The 16666-nt window shown below is 41.8% G+C and overlaps 1 protein-coding gene across 4 annotated transcripts in view; it reads left to right on the top strand.

Moving 5' to 3' along the window:
* Positions 1–6617: 6617 nt before the first annotated feature.
* nvl (nuclear VCP like) overlaps positions 6618–16666 on the top strand; it is a 31937-nt gene continuing 21888 nt past the window's right edge. For 3 of the 4 annotated variants that reach the window (XM_078288712.1, XM_078288710.1, XM_078288709.1), the window contains exons 1-7: positions 7240–7347; positions 7569–7643; positions 10209–10279; positions 13733–13785; positions 13940–14030; positions 14188–14248; positions 14340–14585. In XM_078288712.1, the coding sequence (XP_078144838.1) occupies positions 7297–7347; positions 7569–7643; positions 10209–10279; positions 13733–13785; positions 13940–14030; positions 14188–14248; positions 14340–14585 (648 nt within the window). In that variant the 5' untranslated portion in view covers positions 7240–7296. Of the gene's footprint in view, positions 6669–7239; positions 7348–7568; positions 7644–10208; positions 10280–13732; positions 13786–13939; positions 14031–14187; positions 14249–14339; positions 14586–16666 lie in introns of those variants that run through there. The other variant, XM_078288711.1, reaches the window with a different exon arrangement.

Here is a 16666-nt window from a genome sequence, read left to right as displayed (position 1 = left end):
TCCACCTCTGTCACTGCCACTGACTGAAAGGGGGAACCCACCACAGTGTTCGCAAGAGCGGCAGGCTGGACAAACTCTGAGCTATGTACCTTCACCACACTCGGCTCAACCGCACGAGAGTAGTACGGCTTCAACAGATTTACATGACAAAGCTGTGATTTCTTCCTCCGCTCTGGAGTAGAAATCAAGTAGTTCTCCTCTGAGGTCTGCTTTACCACTGTGCGAGGACCTGTGAACCTGGCCTGAAAGGGTGACCCAACAATTGGCAAAAGAGCCAGCACTTGATCGCCAGGACTGAACTGGCGCCACTCAGCCCCTCGATCATAGACGCGCTTCATTTTCTCTTGTGCTGTAGCCAATTTCTCCCTTGCCAATTCCCCTGCAACATATAACCTATGCCTGAATCCATTTACATAGTCAATCAGATTCTTAGGAGGTTCACTGCTCTTAAAATTATCCCTCAACACTGCCAGAGGACCACGTACAGAATGTGCAAACACCAAGTCATTGGGACTAAACCCGGTGCTCTCCTGGGTTACCTCCCTGGCTGCCAACATTAACCATGGCAATCCTTCCTCCCAATCTCCGCCCAACTCTGTGCAAAATGCACGCAGCAGTGACTTCAGTGTCTGATGAAAACGCTCCAGTGCCCCCTGACTCTGTGCATGATAGGCTGACGACTGAGAGTGCTTCACCCGAAGTCGTTTTAACACCTGCGCAAACATATGGGAGGAGAAGTTAGAACCTTGATCACTTTGAACAACCCTGGGGATGCCAAAGATGGAAATGAATTGCGAGAGTGCTTTCACCACAGACCTGGTTGTTATTGACCGCAGGGGGTATGCCGCTGGATATCTGGTGGCCTGACACATCACGGTCAGAAGATACTTTGCTCCTGTCCTAGAAGGAGGCAGAGGTCCAACACAGTCAATGATGATGTGTTCAAACGGCTCACCAATGGCAGGTATTGGATGCAATGGGGCAGGCTTAATAACCTGATTTGGCTTGCCAGTTATTTGACATGTGTGGCAAGTTCTGATATACTCAGACACCTCCTTTTTTAGCCGAGGCCAAAAGAAATACCGTAAAATACGGTCATACGTCTTCCTGACCCCCAGATTGGTCGAGACAGCTGCAAAACCAAGTTACGAAATCTGGCTGGTACTACAACTTGGAAAATTGGGTTTCCCACACCAACCTCACTACAAGGCACCCACTTCCTCACCAGCACACCATTGTCAAGGAAATAGCCATGTGCCTTGTCCTTCACCTCTGCAACAGGGATTGCGGTCTCCAACAGCTCCTTAATGGAGGGATCTGACTGCTGCTCTGCTACCAACTCTGCATGTGAAACAGACAATGGAAAGTCAGACAAGTTCACACATGGTTCCTCCGTCACACTCTCCGGGTTAGGTTCACCACCAGCCCGAGCCCCAGCACGCGTCACAGCACATGCTGCAAACACCTCCGGGAAATCACGCTCACTCTCATCAGGTTCACCGTTACTCACAGGGACTGGATTAACAACTGGAGGTGGAGGAACATCCGGCCACACGCGCCCACCAGCTAGCCCATTCCCAAGAATGAGATGGACTCCTCCCACCGGCAACGCAGGGCGCACCGCGATGCACACCTCCCCCTGCACCAAATCTGAAAAGAGATGCAGCCTGTGTACAGGAACAGACAACCCCATTCCCAGGACTAGCGCTGAATCACCAGTATCAGACTCCTCTGAAAAAGGGAGAATTGAGGCCAGGATAAATGAACCGAACGCGCCTGTGTCTCTCAGCACTGTAACAGGCACCTTCTCACTGTGTCCTGTCAAGGAAACATAACCACTTGTTATGAAAGGCAAATAAGCATCAGGAACTTTCTCATGCACTTGAGGACAAGGTAGGTCTGAAATCACACTCACCACCGGAGCGGCCAGTGCAACAGGCATTTGTTTGTTCATTTGTTTGTTCCTTGTCTTTAGAGCATAGCAATCCGCTTTCACATGCCCCTTTTTACGACAGTAGTGACATACTTTTTCCATGTCACGCAAATTCGTCACCTTCACTTCCACCTCAGGCTTGACTGAGGCCACAGACCAAAATCCATGCCCAACATCACTATCCTTAGAGCCACCGGCACTACGCACATTTCCCCAATCACTGCGGTGCGTCAAGACATACTGATCTGCTAACGCGGCTGCCTCCCCAACTGTTGTTACCTGTTGCTCTGTTATATATGTGGCAATACGGCTGGGAACTGCGTTTTTGAACTGTTCCAAAACAATAAGATCACACAAATCATCAAAAGTTTCCACATCAGAAGCTGTAGGCCAATGATTAAAAGTATTCAGCAAATCGCGTGAAAACTCAAGATAGCACTGCTTATCCTCCTTCCTACCATTCCTAAACCGCTGGCGATAAGCCTCGGGAACCAACTCATAGACCTTAAGAACAGCCACTTTCACTGATGCATAACTCAAACTATCTGTCACAGACAAAGCTGAATATGCCTCCTGCGCCTTCCCGCTCAGTACACACTGCAACATGATTGTGCGATCAGCATCAGGCCAGCCCCTAGCGTCAGCCACTCTTTCAAACAGAGAAAAAAATGTTTCAGGGTCCCTCTCATTAAACCTTGGAACAAGCCGCAAATTACTCACCAGATCAAAACGCGAAGAGGAGCGGTCACCTGAAGAACTATTTCCACCTAGCCCCTCACCAGCTTCCAGGCTGAACCTACCTTCTCTGATCAAACCCAACTTCTCACGCTTCAAAGTGATCCTAGCCTGCTCTGTGTCACACTTCATTCTTTCCAAAGCCAGTTCTTTATCAACTTCACATTTCCTCTTCTCATTTTTCTCAACTTCAACCCGATGCTTTAACTTTTCATGTTCCAATTGTAACAGTAACTCCTTCTGCTGTTCAAATGACAAACCAGTACTCTGACCCATCTGCAAAGACAAACCAGCAGCATCCTCATCAACACCTCCCACTTCACCTGGCAACACATTCATCTCATACAAGTTAGCCTTTAAAATAGACTTAACTGCGCCCTTGAGCCTTTTGTCACTGATTTCAACCTTATAGTGGTCTGCAATTTTTAACAACTGCTCCTTTGTGCAGTTATCCAAAAACAACTCTGATGGAGTCTCAAAAAAACCTCAACCTGAGCCATTTTACAAACCCAGACCAATGGAACGCAATATAATCAACACGCTGGCTGTAAAAATAAAGGCAAACAGGAGCGTCCCCTCTATCTGCCTAACCAAATACTAAACTAACTCACCCCTAGTCTTCATGAGGTTAGTTGCGGCGGGTACTTATGCACTAGAGACCGCTGGTATGGAGAAGTGACCAGTATCTGGCAACCCCCCACAGCCACGGACATGCTCCCGAGACAAAGCTCTAACCGCGTTCACCCCAACACTACAAAAAATAACAAACCAGCGAAGCTCAAAGGAGCAACGCTGCTATGCTTAACAGGGGAAAATAACTTTAGCTCCAAAACAATTACAGCCCAGCATGTCAACACTTACCTTCCCTTGGTCAAACAGCTCCACAACTCCAACCATTCAGACTGCCTGGGAAACCCCTACAATCAACAGCACCTGTGCGCATTCCAACACAAAGAAACCAACTGATTAAATGCACACAAACAAAAATCCCTAGGAACCAGACTTAGACGAGCCCCCAATTTGTCATGGCCGGCTCAAGAACCATGACAAATAATAGGAGGTGACACAAAAAGTTACAGAATAATCAATAATTTATTGGTAACAACCAACCAACAATATCAAAAAATGCTATGGGGTGTGATAGTCAGTGAATCAGTGGTGAGAGCGTGTATGCATGAATGATAAAATAGTGAGTGAAGTGTTGTATGTCAAAAGTATAACAGAACAGGAATGGGGAGCGTGGAGAGTAAGGAGCAGAGTTTCCCCTTTCTCTCTCACCATGGAACCAGTGGGGTGCACTCTTATAGGACTGGGAACACCGGGCCCAGGTGTTCCCAATCCATAGACGACCCGACCACACCTACTGGGCGTCTGCAACACAAAACAAAGACAAGCAGCCAGCCCACAGTCAAAAGAGGCGGGGTCGTCACAATTACCAAGATATGCGTATATAAATATGTCCAAGACACATGCGATGCTCATGTCATGCAACTGCTGAATTAGGGTACTGGCACCTTTTTTGGTCCAATTCAGGCACTGACGGTAGTCAACGGCGAGAGACAAATACTTGTTTGATCCCGTTTGAATTGTGCCATGAATTACACATATGATGTTTTGTCAATTTAAAAGATAGTTTTGCAAGTCAAGAAAGTCGTAGTTTGTCGTAACACTGTTGAAGTTATAGACTGTGAAAATACGTAATTAGAAAGACTACACACCCAAAAGTCGCGTAAGTGACGTCATAACTTTCTCTCTCCACAAGCTACCCAGAGCCGCTGAAGCTAAGTCCCTCTCAGATAGCAGTAGTATACACAACCTGGAAGGTAAGAACGGATTTAAACTGGTTTAGGATAGTTTTAGTACAGTGGGGGCTAACGTTAACGCGATGCCTGTGTGTTTCGTATGTTTCGTTCCATGTTGGTGTTGGTGACGTATAACGTTATTGTGCGAGACGAGAGATGTAGTTCACTGAGCGGTTTCACACAAAACTAAACGTTACTTTACTGTTTTACGAGAAACTGCGACTTTCTTGACTTGCAAAATTATCTTTTAAATTGACAAAACATCATATGTGTAATTCATGGCACAATTCAAACGGGATCAAACATATTTGTCTCTCGCCGTTGACTACCGTACATATTTTTTCCGAAATAAGGTCCCATGGGGGACAGCGGAAGGGGAGGTGACTTAGGCTCTCTATTTCACGTTACCGTGACTTATGGACTTATCTGCTCCTAACGTCACGCAAAACCTGCCGGTAAGTTTTATGAATGAGCCCCCTGGCCCCGTTGTATGGAAGCCCGTTTCCGCCACCTGTTAAAAAAATCCGGCACATTTTTATGTTTTTTCAGTCATCAAGTGATAATTGTTTCTCAATAGTATGACTTAGTATCTCATAATTATGAGCAGATGGTGAAGTGGTTTCGTTTTTTGTTTGACCAAACATTAGAATGGGCAGGATGCCATTCTGACAAGCTTTCTGGCGTCCTTGAACACTCTTCTGTTACAAGAGTAAAACATTTTGTTTGAAAATATTTGCAATAAAGTATAAAATCTCACCTTTGTGTGGTTTGTCCCATGGTTTGTGTTTGTCCGAGTTGTTTTCATTCGGGTGTCACTCTGCCACTCTTCTTCTGCGGCGAGCTGGAAAACCTGCTCTTTGCTGCCCCCTTTGGCCAATATCCCGCTGGAAAAAAACACTTGCGTTGCATCTGCGGTTCCAGCGGCCTAAGGGCAGCAAAGAGGTTTTCCAGCTCGCCCAGAGCGTAGAAGAAGAGTGGCAGCCATGACACCCGAATGAAAACAACTCAGACAAGCCACACAAAGGTGAGATTTTATACTTTATTGCAAATATTTTCAAACAAAATGTTTTACTCTTGTAACAGAAGAGTGTTCAAGGACGCCAGAAAGTTTGTCAGAATGGCAAAATTCGCTCTGGAAACCTTGCCTAACGATGTGATAGCTAACGGGACAAAGGATTGGGAGGGAACGACCCGGGACTGACATCCACGCAGTGTGGTGTCAGTCCCAACGGAGCTATGAGCCCCGTTTTAATCGTGTAACAGAAAAGTGTTCAAGGACGTCAGAAAGCTTGTCAGAAAGGCAAAATTAGGTCTGGAAACCTTGCCTAAATGATGACAAAGTTCCGCAAAGATTGCTGCCAGTAAGGATTTGGAGAGAAGGACTTGGGACTGACATCCACGAAGTGTGGTGTTAGTCCCAACGGGGCTAGACCATTGCGAGCATTGCACTCCTTCAAGAAATGCGATAACGAAAAAGACAAAGCGCGATACCTTTTCACAATCATCCTCCATTGCAGAATTAAATCTCTCTTGTCAATATACATTTACCGTATTGGTACAAGGAAAAGGACCCAGCCATATAACACGTTATCCAATATGCAACATCAACAATTCCAGATGAATTACAGTTTAGGCACGGACCCAAATCGGTGTCATTTATTTCTAAAAAAAAAAACAAGGGAAACGGAGGCGTAGTCATTACACGATATTAAATATTATAGGCACATCGCCCAACGCGCTTGAGTAGCAAAACGGCAAAAAGAACTGCAATTATTAAAAATAAAGCACTATAACGTATTTCAAAAACATAGCAGTATTGTTCAATCATCGTGAATTTACTGCATGGAATTTCTGGAATGCGCTTTTACGGACACACTCATCTCATATTTCCTATAGCCTCTCGTAGTTATGATGATTGGTGTTTATGTCCATGTTTATTGCATGCACACCCGTTAATTATATGGATATAATTCTTGTTATTGAGACTATGAGGAGAAAATTGTAATTCCCTAGCAGCAGTGCGATTCGGTACAGAGTCGGGGAGCGCTTTTATTTTGGAAAACGTAACCCGGCTTTATATTTTTTGCTTCCGGCAGAGCAGATGCTCCATGAAAACGCGCTACCTAGAAGCACACAGTTTACGGTCAGTTTGGAACAAGGATTGGTCAAAGTCTGGCTATGCATCAGTGTTTCGCACGGTAAGTAACCACACCTGTCCGTCTGTCATGTTACGTTGGAAGCTGGACATTTCCCCTTTGACTGAAATGAGTGAAAGTCTCAATGCAAGCTGGCAAACTGGGTCAGGGGGCTTATTTCTGGTTGTTTTCCACATGTGGCCGGATGTCTTAAATGGAAATTCCACCCTCGGATACTTCTACAGTGGTATTTATAATCAATCTGTGATGTTCAATGCATCCCATAAGAGTTGTAACTTACCGTTTTGTTGTACCCACTTTACCTAACTTGCCTCGATTACTTCTACTTACGTCAGTGATTTCGTGGGGGGTGGCCCCGAGTGGCACTACCCGGCGCGGGTGCCAGTCCTGAGGCGTTCCATTAAAAAAAAACGTGTTTATCGAATCTTTGCGGCACTTTGACTTCATTTAGGCAATGTTTGCAGACCGAATTTTGCCAATCTGACAATATTTCTGGGGTCCTTGAACCCCCTTCTGTTACACGAGTAAATCATATTGTTTGTAAGTATTTGCATTAAAAATATAAAATCTTACCTTTTAGAATGTAAATCTTTCCAAAACTTACAGTTTACAGTGTTAGAAGGCCCCCCTAATGGCCATATAGTGTTAATTGGCCATATGCCATATATAAATGATTATAAGTGGCTACAATTTGAACAGCGCATCTGTTATCCCATTTCAGGTATAGTCATGTGTGCATCTCCTGATGTGAAACAAGTTGGTAATGGGGCATGGAAGAAATTATTAACTTTTGGTGACGTGGTACTAAGATATATCGACAATTGCATAGTGTTGGATATACGCTCTACTGAGTGGATTTAACAGTTTTGGGGTGGATTTTTCCTTAAGAGTCTGGAGCATTTCTCATTTGGGTCTTAAGTCTGAATGCCTTACTTTGCCCAGGTGAGCAGAAGTAGATACATGAAGAACAGAAGTGTTGGGTGGCTGGACAACCAGCTCAGACAGAGAGTGGAGCAGGTAAGAGTATATTTCCTCATTTCCCTTAAATTGCACAAATTATGAGTTCAATGGGGTTTGATTGAACAAATGAGCTTGGAAATTTCCTGTATTTTCTCAACTTAATATTGGCAGGCATTCATTTCGATTTACTTTATTATTCATTTTTACTTTATTTTATTTACTTTCATATCCTATATGGGCAGAACGATTTTAGTAATACTGCACCCTTTTAAGCCAACGTTAAATGAATGCAAATATTTACAAATACTATAAATGCAAAAAACTATGCAAGCTTGATTCAACAGTACAATAACACAAAATGCACTGAAATTTGTAAGTTTTCAATACTTAGTATTATATTGTTGCAGTACACTAAGTTGTGCAGCTAGAATATTGGCTATGAAATGTGGCAGGATTGCTAATGCTAAAAAATAACATCTTTCCCTTTGGCAAGGAATACTGATTATTAAAGTGCTGTGTCATAACTAGCCTATACATGAAAACATTCATATCTAAATGTTATATACATAGCGAGTACTTGCACAAGAAACTGTATGAAACACCCAGAATTACCTAAAATTATATTCTGCCACCTCAGCAGCAAAGTTTTAGCTTGACTTTCGACAAGGGCACCAGGAAGTGCTTGCACATTGTCACCCATAACTTGACATGGACTTATCTGATTGGCTGGAATAATAACTAGTAGGGGTGTCACGATTTCGATTCTAAATCGAAAATCGATCGAAATGAGCGTTCGATTTCGACCTTCGAAATCACAAGCAGGTTCGCGATTCTCCCAGTATTTTTTTTCTCTCCACCCCTGCCTACTTGCACGTGTCTGAAGAAAAAAAAAATTTCCATGATGACACAGCATAGCTGCTAGAGAGCGCCCATTCTATATTTCACTATAGCGCCCAAGAGCGCCCGTCATTTTTAAATTGTTTAAAAAGCACCAAAAACTGAAAATCAAGTTATCAGCTTTGTTTTATATACTTCAAGTTGTCATCGATGAACCGGAACCTGAAAATACTGTATATCTGGTGACACTGAGACGTTTGATTCTGAAGTAAGGAGACGCCCTGAATCGCCTTGCCATGTATTTGGTACCAAATTAAAGGGAAAGTTGTGTTTTTTTAAATGGAAAAACTTTGAAAAAATTTGACCAGATGGCCTTAGTGTGGTACATTCCAAAAACAAATATGGCAGTTATATCACACTTGATACCATCTTTTTAAAGAAGAATTTAAAAATGTAAATGACAGTTGTCAGGGCATAAAACCAATGATCTGTTGATCTTTACAAATCAAGACTCGATAGTCTAACAATGGCATAGCCGTCAGTGCTGAAATTTTTTTTTTAAAATCGGAAATCTATCGAATCATGACCTTAAAATCGAAAGTCAAATCGAAGCGTGGATTTGGAGAATTGTGACACCCCTAATAACTAGTATGTATGCAAGTAAGAAAGTAATAAATTGTTGGTTTGTTAGAGGCATTTATAAACAGGAGAGGTGGTTTTCTTTACTTTTATATGAAAATGGTAATGGATTTAATGGGTACATGGCCTTAAAGCTGGGGTATGCAACTTTGGAGACATGAGCAAAAATTTGAAAGCGCACAACAAAAAAATCAACCTCCTCCCCCTCTGCTCCTTCCTGCATGAGAGGAGAAAACATAATAAATTCCCAATCTTTTATGCAAAACACAGCTCTACCAGTTCAATCTAGTTGTAACTAAAACATTCGCCATCAAAAATATTTCTTTGTCAGCATAGATTAGTCAGTACGTTTACAGAGGGAGAGAGAGACCGCTGGGTTTCTGCATTGGCCAAACTTGATAAATTCCAAACCTGTTACACAAAATACAGGCCTGCTAGCTCAGTCTAGTTGTAACTATTTGCCAGTAGAAATAATTTTTGTCAGCATAGACTAGTCAGTACCGTTACAATACAGTGTTTCCCACACATAGACTTTACTTGGGCGGGCCGCCAAAGTATATTTGGCAACCCATTTTAGCATTTTTTATTTTTTATCCATCCGAGAGAACGACGCCATGTGCGATCGATTAACTAGTGGACAATCTCCCCTCGCTCTACCCCTGACAGCACAGAGAGATGTAGCGGGGCAGAAAAGCAGATTTCTCTGTAAAAGGGGTCTCATTTCTATTCTTCACCTTGTAGACAAAAGCAAGCAACAAACAGAACAGTGTAGCACTGTTTATATCTTTAAGTTATGTTATCTTTGACACAAAGTACTTTAGATATATACAGGTTAGTCATTTGTTTGACAAATTGAACTATTTAAAATGGAGTACATTAGATAATTTTTCAGCCATCCAGGTAATGGGATCCTTTATTGATATTAGCCTATATATTGACAATATAAGAGAATACAAGAATAAAAAATAAAAATTACCATTGTGTTATGCATTTTATCTTTGATTGATAGCTCTGTATGAATTTCATGTTGTGTTCATATTGTTTTTCATATTGCATGGACAAGTAATTAGAGGGTGCATATGAATTTCTGATAACACAACACTGCCAGTCATCTTGAGCCTGTTTACTGTGAAATTCTATTTTCAGTACCTCAGGAGCAGCAGCAGTGCATATGTCGACATTGCAGCTATGGCACTTGAACTTCAAAGATTGTACAGGCAAGTTCATTGTACTCATTGTTCTAACATTGTACAGTTAGAACATCTTTAATTCATAAAATAAGAACCAATAGTTTGGTAGTAAAAATGATCTCTATCTTTAATCCAATAAATTAACACTTTCATACAAATCAGGGAAGTTAAAGGAACAATCAGTAATTTTACTGGCTCGTTGCACAAAATGACCATAATACACGGGAGTTAGCAAGTGTTGTTGATCAATGCCTGTTACCTCAATGATTGCTGTGATTTCAAGCTTTCTAAACAAGCAGCCCATACACTGTTTTGGTGGAAATTCTCCACCCCCCATGCATTTCAATACATGCCCAAGCTTTGTTTTTATTGATTTAACAAGCTAAAAGCATTTTGATAGGCTTATGACTAAAGCAGTCACCAATCACAAGTGACCAGTGTTGGGGAAAGTTACTTTGAAACTAACTAGTTTCTTTACTTCGTTACTTGCCCTAAATAGTAACTAGTTACATTACTAAGTTAGTCTTTATTAAAAGTAAAATAATAAACGGCAGACTGCGCTCACAAGCACTTTCAATTTGAATCTTCAGGTTAGATAGTGAAAGCTAAACTTACAGTTAACAATAATGTTCTTATCCTTCTCTTCGATCAGTTCAAAGTAATGTGAATATTTCCAAGTTCTGCAGTTTATTGTTGTGCTCATTCTGAAAGCGAGTCGTAACCTACAAGCCTCCACCACACCGCCAGCCTGCTGCACAGTCTGCTTTTAATAACATCATGTAGCGTACAATACCTTTTTTTTTTTTTTATTTGCACTAACTAAACATTTAACCATTTGAAAGAAAAATAAAAGTAGCGAAATGTAACTTTGAGAAAGTAACTAATACCTGATTACATAAATTGAAAAACTAACGCGTTAAGTTACTTGTTACCTCAAAAAAGTAATCAGATTAGGTAAGGCGTTACTTTGTAACGCATTACCCCCAACACTGCAAGTGACTATATCACCCCACGTGGGTGTGTGTTTCACTGCGTGGTGTGTGTAAGTGCATAGTACAAAGTTTTGAATAGCCTACATTATCATCGGACCTACATGATGGAGATAAAAAGGTAAGAGAAGCAAAAATTTATCTCTGTGCAGGGCTCCAGATAATTGTTCTTGCCAGTGCCACCAAAAAATATAACTTGTCACAAACAAATAATAAATCATGATGGCGATTGACACCTGTCAATCAAAAATGTGTTGTTTGATTGCTGTAACCTGCGTGTATCAAATATGGCCATCAAATATAGATGTGCATGTGCTTGAGGCACATGCACATCAAAGCATTGATATGACTAAGTGCTGCCGACTGTTTCATTGAAATCATACAGGAAAGCAAGTTCTCCAGAGGTTATCAATGAATTCAGTGTTGAATGTAATAATGAACAGGCATAGAAAGTATAATATTGTTGCTGAATGATAGTGATAAAACTGAATTACATTTAGGTTAACCAGGTTTGAGCTCTATACACACACACATCCGCGCACAATGGCCCTCATTTATGAAACGAACATACGACAGAAAACGTACGGTCATTTCCACGCAAAGCTTGGCATTTATCAATTTGGACGTGAGCAGAGGCTACGATCAAATCTCACGTCAAGTCTCAACTCGTGTACGCAAGTTTTCGAGTCAGCGTGGACTTGCGGTGCAGCATAGTAAATCTGGCTAAGTCGGAGAATTGTTATTAGACCATATATTCCGACTGGCATCTAAGCATATGCAGCCACATCACTTAAAAATATGTAGCCTATGGCAAAATATTCTATCTCAGCTGGAGTTTGATTATCGACGGCTACGCTGTTGACGGCAGCAGTGATTTCTTTCCATACTGCATTTTTCCGACTTCCTTTGATGCCACTTTTCAGGCTGCCAAATAGAACTAATTGGTTCAATTGGACTTGTGTTAATTGATATGCAGGCATATATGTATGCATTTATGCATGTGGATATATGTGTATATGTACATAAGTAATTTATGTTCATTATTATTATTATTATCATTCTGTAAACTATCATCATTGTTTTTATCTATACCGATGGCTCAGAGTTCATGGGGGGGCGGGTGGGAGGGAGGGAAGTTGTTTCGAGGGAGACTTGAATGATGCAACCAACTCATTTTGGAAAGATGATGTACCATGTTCAAAATCAATAAAGATATGTGATACAATTGGACTTGCGACATTAGAGTTTCTATTTCGAGGTCGGAGAAGTTTCTCTTCTTGGACGTATTACGCATCTCCATGTCGTAAACTCTAGGGGCGAGGCCTCTAAACCGAGAATATCTAGGGGCGTGATATTTAAATGACGATTGTTTCGACGATTGACGTTTCATGAATCACACGTGAAAGCCTGTCGTAAGATGATTTCTGCGCTCGGATCTGGGCTGGTTTCTAGGTTAGATTGATAAATGAGGGCCAGTGTCTGGTTTTATCAAGATGTAAATCAGGCAACCTGAGCTTCACTGCGCATAATTAAATGTCTGTCAATCAATATACTCACAAACTGTTGCTTGTAAGTGGCTAAAGGTTATTGGATGAAGTTGGTTAGCGTTAGCTACAGTTTGAGCTGTATCTGACCTCTGGGGTAGCCGATAACATAGCATCGCTAGCTATTGATTCCATCTTTTACTTGATTTACCGTATAATAATTGTGTAACTTTGTGGGATGTTCTTTTATAACCGTTTGCAATGGGATATGTTACCTCTTCACTTGACATTTCTGAACTGCAACTCTACTTGACAAGGTGGTGTCATACTTTCTGTCAATTTCATTCCACCTTAGCTCCTGGGGATAGGAGGGGTGAGAGAAGTTTGGGCAGAGCTGGGGGCTTTGGCTGAGACTTGTGGAGGAGGACGTTGTTGTAGTTCCTATGGCTGACAGTAGATGGCTGACATTAGATCTTACTCAAGAGTCCATATTACTGATTGTTCCTTTACTTTCATATAAAACACAGAAAATAATTATTGATCCATAATGAACCCTGAGGACCCTGTCCATCCATGCCAGTGACTTCTGCTGTACTTCTGGTGTACCAGCCATGACTATATTTCCCTTATGCAAGGCTCTGCAAGGTGTAAAGCGCACATAATGTAATTCCTCTAAGCACTAGCCATTGTAAAACGCACTGCACATGCAAAAACTAACGCACACACAGAGCCTTTATAGAGGTGCTCCTCCCAAGAACCTAATAAAAACGAATAGTTTTACCATGTGCAATGTAGCCATTGTAATGAATATACAGTATATACTAATTTTTTTTCCGACAATGGTCATTTTTCCACCAAGTCAGCACAGAAAATGACCCAGGTGGCCACCTTGGAATTCTCTACAAGAAAAACTTTTACATTTTATTTTTTCTTGCTTTCCTCATATTGGGTAGCGGTAGGATTTATTTCAATCACAAACCGTGACAAGGATTGTATTGTATCCTTAGAATGGAGTATGGCAGGAGAAACAAGACAGCATTCAGGATTCAAGTAGAGAAAGGTAAGCAAGCTAAAAAGATGGGATGTCTTATTACATTGTGTTACAGTGGTTTTGCTTGCACTTGTTTTTCATAGTGGCTTGTTTCAACTGTAATTTCTCACTTAAGCTAACCCATCCCCGTTTTATGATTTGCTTTTGCATTTGTCTCTCTTAGTATATGGAGCAATTGGGAATGAGTCTGGGCTGAATGATCTGGAGAGCAAGCACTTGGCTAAGAGAACCAAGCACAGGCATAACGACACTGGGTAAATTACATTTCCTGCCTACTGCCTTCCCAGATGCCCTGGTTTGGATCAGGAAAATTATATCTATCTCCTGGGCTCTAATCAGTACTTCTTTCTGTTGTACTGCCACATTGTTGTTGAAATCATTTTTAATGTCATGCAAAAAATCTCTTAACAGTGATGACAGCAACATCTCAGAGGACTGTTCTGGCAGTGATGAAGACATTCTGGAGAACCCGGTAGGGAACGATGTGCAGGACAAGTAGCGAGCTCATAATGGTATACAGTGAAGACTAACCTTCCCTTGCATGCTCCTTTTATCTTCTGCAGGCAAACAACCACATGAACAGCTCCCTGATGTCTCTGTACCGGAAGGGCAACCCTGACACTACCACCTCGTCACCCAGAAGGGAGCAATTTGCCATGAGCAGTCCTGCCAGCACACCCAACCCCAGTACCGCTTCAGGGTCGCTGGTCTCCACAGGGGGCTTTTTCATTGATAAAGGCAGAGGCCCTGAGCAGACAAACATCCTCATTGACCTGTGTGAAGAGGAGGCTGCCAATCCAGCAACAAATGTATGTAGCTGTGGAGGGACTGTCTGCATACTTTATCTACTGAGCTGTCAATTCTTCTGTTTTCAGTATTTTTCAGGTCGCGGCAGATTCAGGTCATGCATTTAGTCAGTCAGTCAGGTAACGCTTAGTGAGATGTCGCTTCATGAGATGGCCTCTAGAGGGCGTCTCTGAGCTTAAACTACTGGCTCGGTTAGTTTTGCGACCAAACTTTTTCCGGCTGGGCGGTGTTTGGACCTTCGGGCCAATCACAGTACTTAAAAATGGAAAACTCCACTCAACCGGGAAGCCGGGCCACATTAAACAAACGCACAATCAAATGATAGTCGCAGATGGCTTAGTCTGAGCGGCAGAGCTGACAGGTTGTGTTGTGAAAATGTCGAGAAAGAAGAAACTAGACGTTCTTTCCTATTTTCAACCCAATGTGAGGATAAAACGGTGTGTTCAAGTGAATTGAACTTGTTTCTATGAAGTAGCACCGTTATGAGTGAAGCTAGACTACTGTCCAAAACAGCCCAATGGATAGAAATCTATCCGTCAATAATTCTGTCCGTTTTCCGACTACTAAATACGACTACTGAATGACTTCACTGCACATAAATAAATATCTTTAAAGCAATATGCTAACAAACAACCTAGTATAGGTATAGCTATAGTTGGTTAGTGTTAGTTACAGCTTGAGCTGCTAGACCTCTGGGTTAGCTGATAACGTAGCATCGCAACATCTGTTACTTGACTTCATGATAGTTCTGTTACTGGGGATGTTTTACACATTTAGTTTGCAATGGGATACGTTTCCTCTTCATTTGACATCCTGAACTGTAACACTACTTGGTTAGGTGGTGTCTGCTGTGAAAACAGGTCATACTTTCTGTTAGTTTCATAGCAACGTAGCTCAGGGGGAAGGAGGGGTGAGAGAGGTTTGGTGGAGCTGGGGCTGTGTGACTGGTGGAGGACGACACACGTTTGCTGATGTTGTAGTTCCCATGGCTGCCATTGGATATTACTAAAGGGTCCATATTACTGATCCCTTAAAGTCGAGATGAAATGAAAAATGGCTTTTTAACCCTTTTAGATCACATCCCCGGTCATATTGTGCACCTATTTAACAATATATGCCAAAAAAAATACAAAAAATCAATTTCTTTGTATTCTTATATCAAAATTCAATCATGTTTTCTTCCTCTAAAACAAAATATGCCGTGTACTTACGTAAGCATGCCCATAACTAATTTCAACCAATAATATCATGACATCCACCCATCAATCAATCTTCAACTTTTAGCGCACAGAGCTAACATTCATTAGCGTTAGCTAGCTAGCAACAGCATGGTACTTCGGTGTGTCTTCGGGTGTTATGACACGCCCACTTTTCAACGTTCAAATCAAATTCCTCCCAACGTTATGTCCCGCCTGTCTTTCCTGCTTCACTCGGAAATACGTCACGATACGGAAGTTAGATACTCTCGAAATGCCGTTTCATCTCGACTTTAACCTAATTACTTGTTTGAATTCCTAAAAAACATCTGTATATTAATTGTGATTTATTATAGCCAGTAATTAGCGTGATGTAATTGGCCTGTGTTGGCATACAGTAGGCTATGTGGAACCTGATCATTCTGACAGATTGATTCAGACTGGAACAAAATTGATGCATCATTACGAGCTGCTTTGGAACTTTGGAGGGAGATGAGTGTGAGAAACGAGTGGGAAAGTCAGTGCAGACATACTCAAGCAGAGGAGATAGCTAGCTAATCCAGAGATGGGAAAATGCAAATTTTCACAAAAATAGCGGTAATCTCCAACAGTTGAATCCAAAAAGCGATTTAAACACGTCCTTTCAATACAATAACATAGCAGCCCTGCACAGATCCACACAGCCTGGTTCTGAGTAATGGAAATGTGGTGTTAGATCTAGGGTAACACTTTACAATGGCCTTATTCCAGTGTATTAACCTGTGTATTAACCTATGTTGTGTGTTGTAAGTTCTCAATATCCTCTCCTATAGTTGGAGCCCATAACACCCCTTAAAACCATCCAGGCTGAACCAGCTGCCTCGTCCAGCAACTGGTGCATAGTGTGC

Source organism: Centroberyx gerrardi, chromosome 15, assembly GCF_048128805.1.
Source record: "Centroberyx gerrardi isolate f3 chromosome 15, fCenGer3.hap1.cur.20231027, whole genome shotgun sequence".
Lineage (NCBI taxonomy): Eukaryota > Metazoa > Chordata > Actinopteri > Beryciformes > Berycidae > Centroberyx > Centroberyx gerrardi.
Note: the sequence above shows the minus strand (reverse complement) of the source record. Positions and strands in the feature narration are given on the sequence as shown.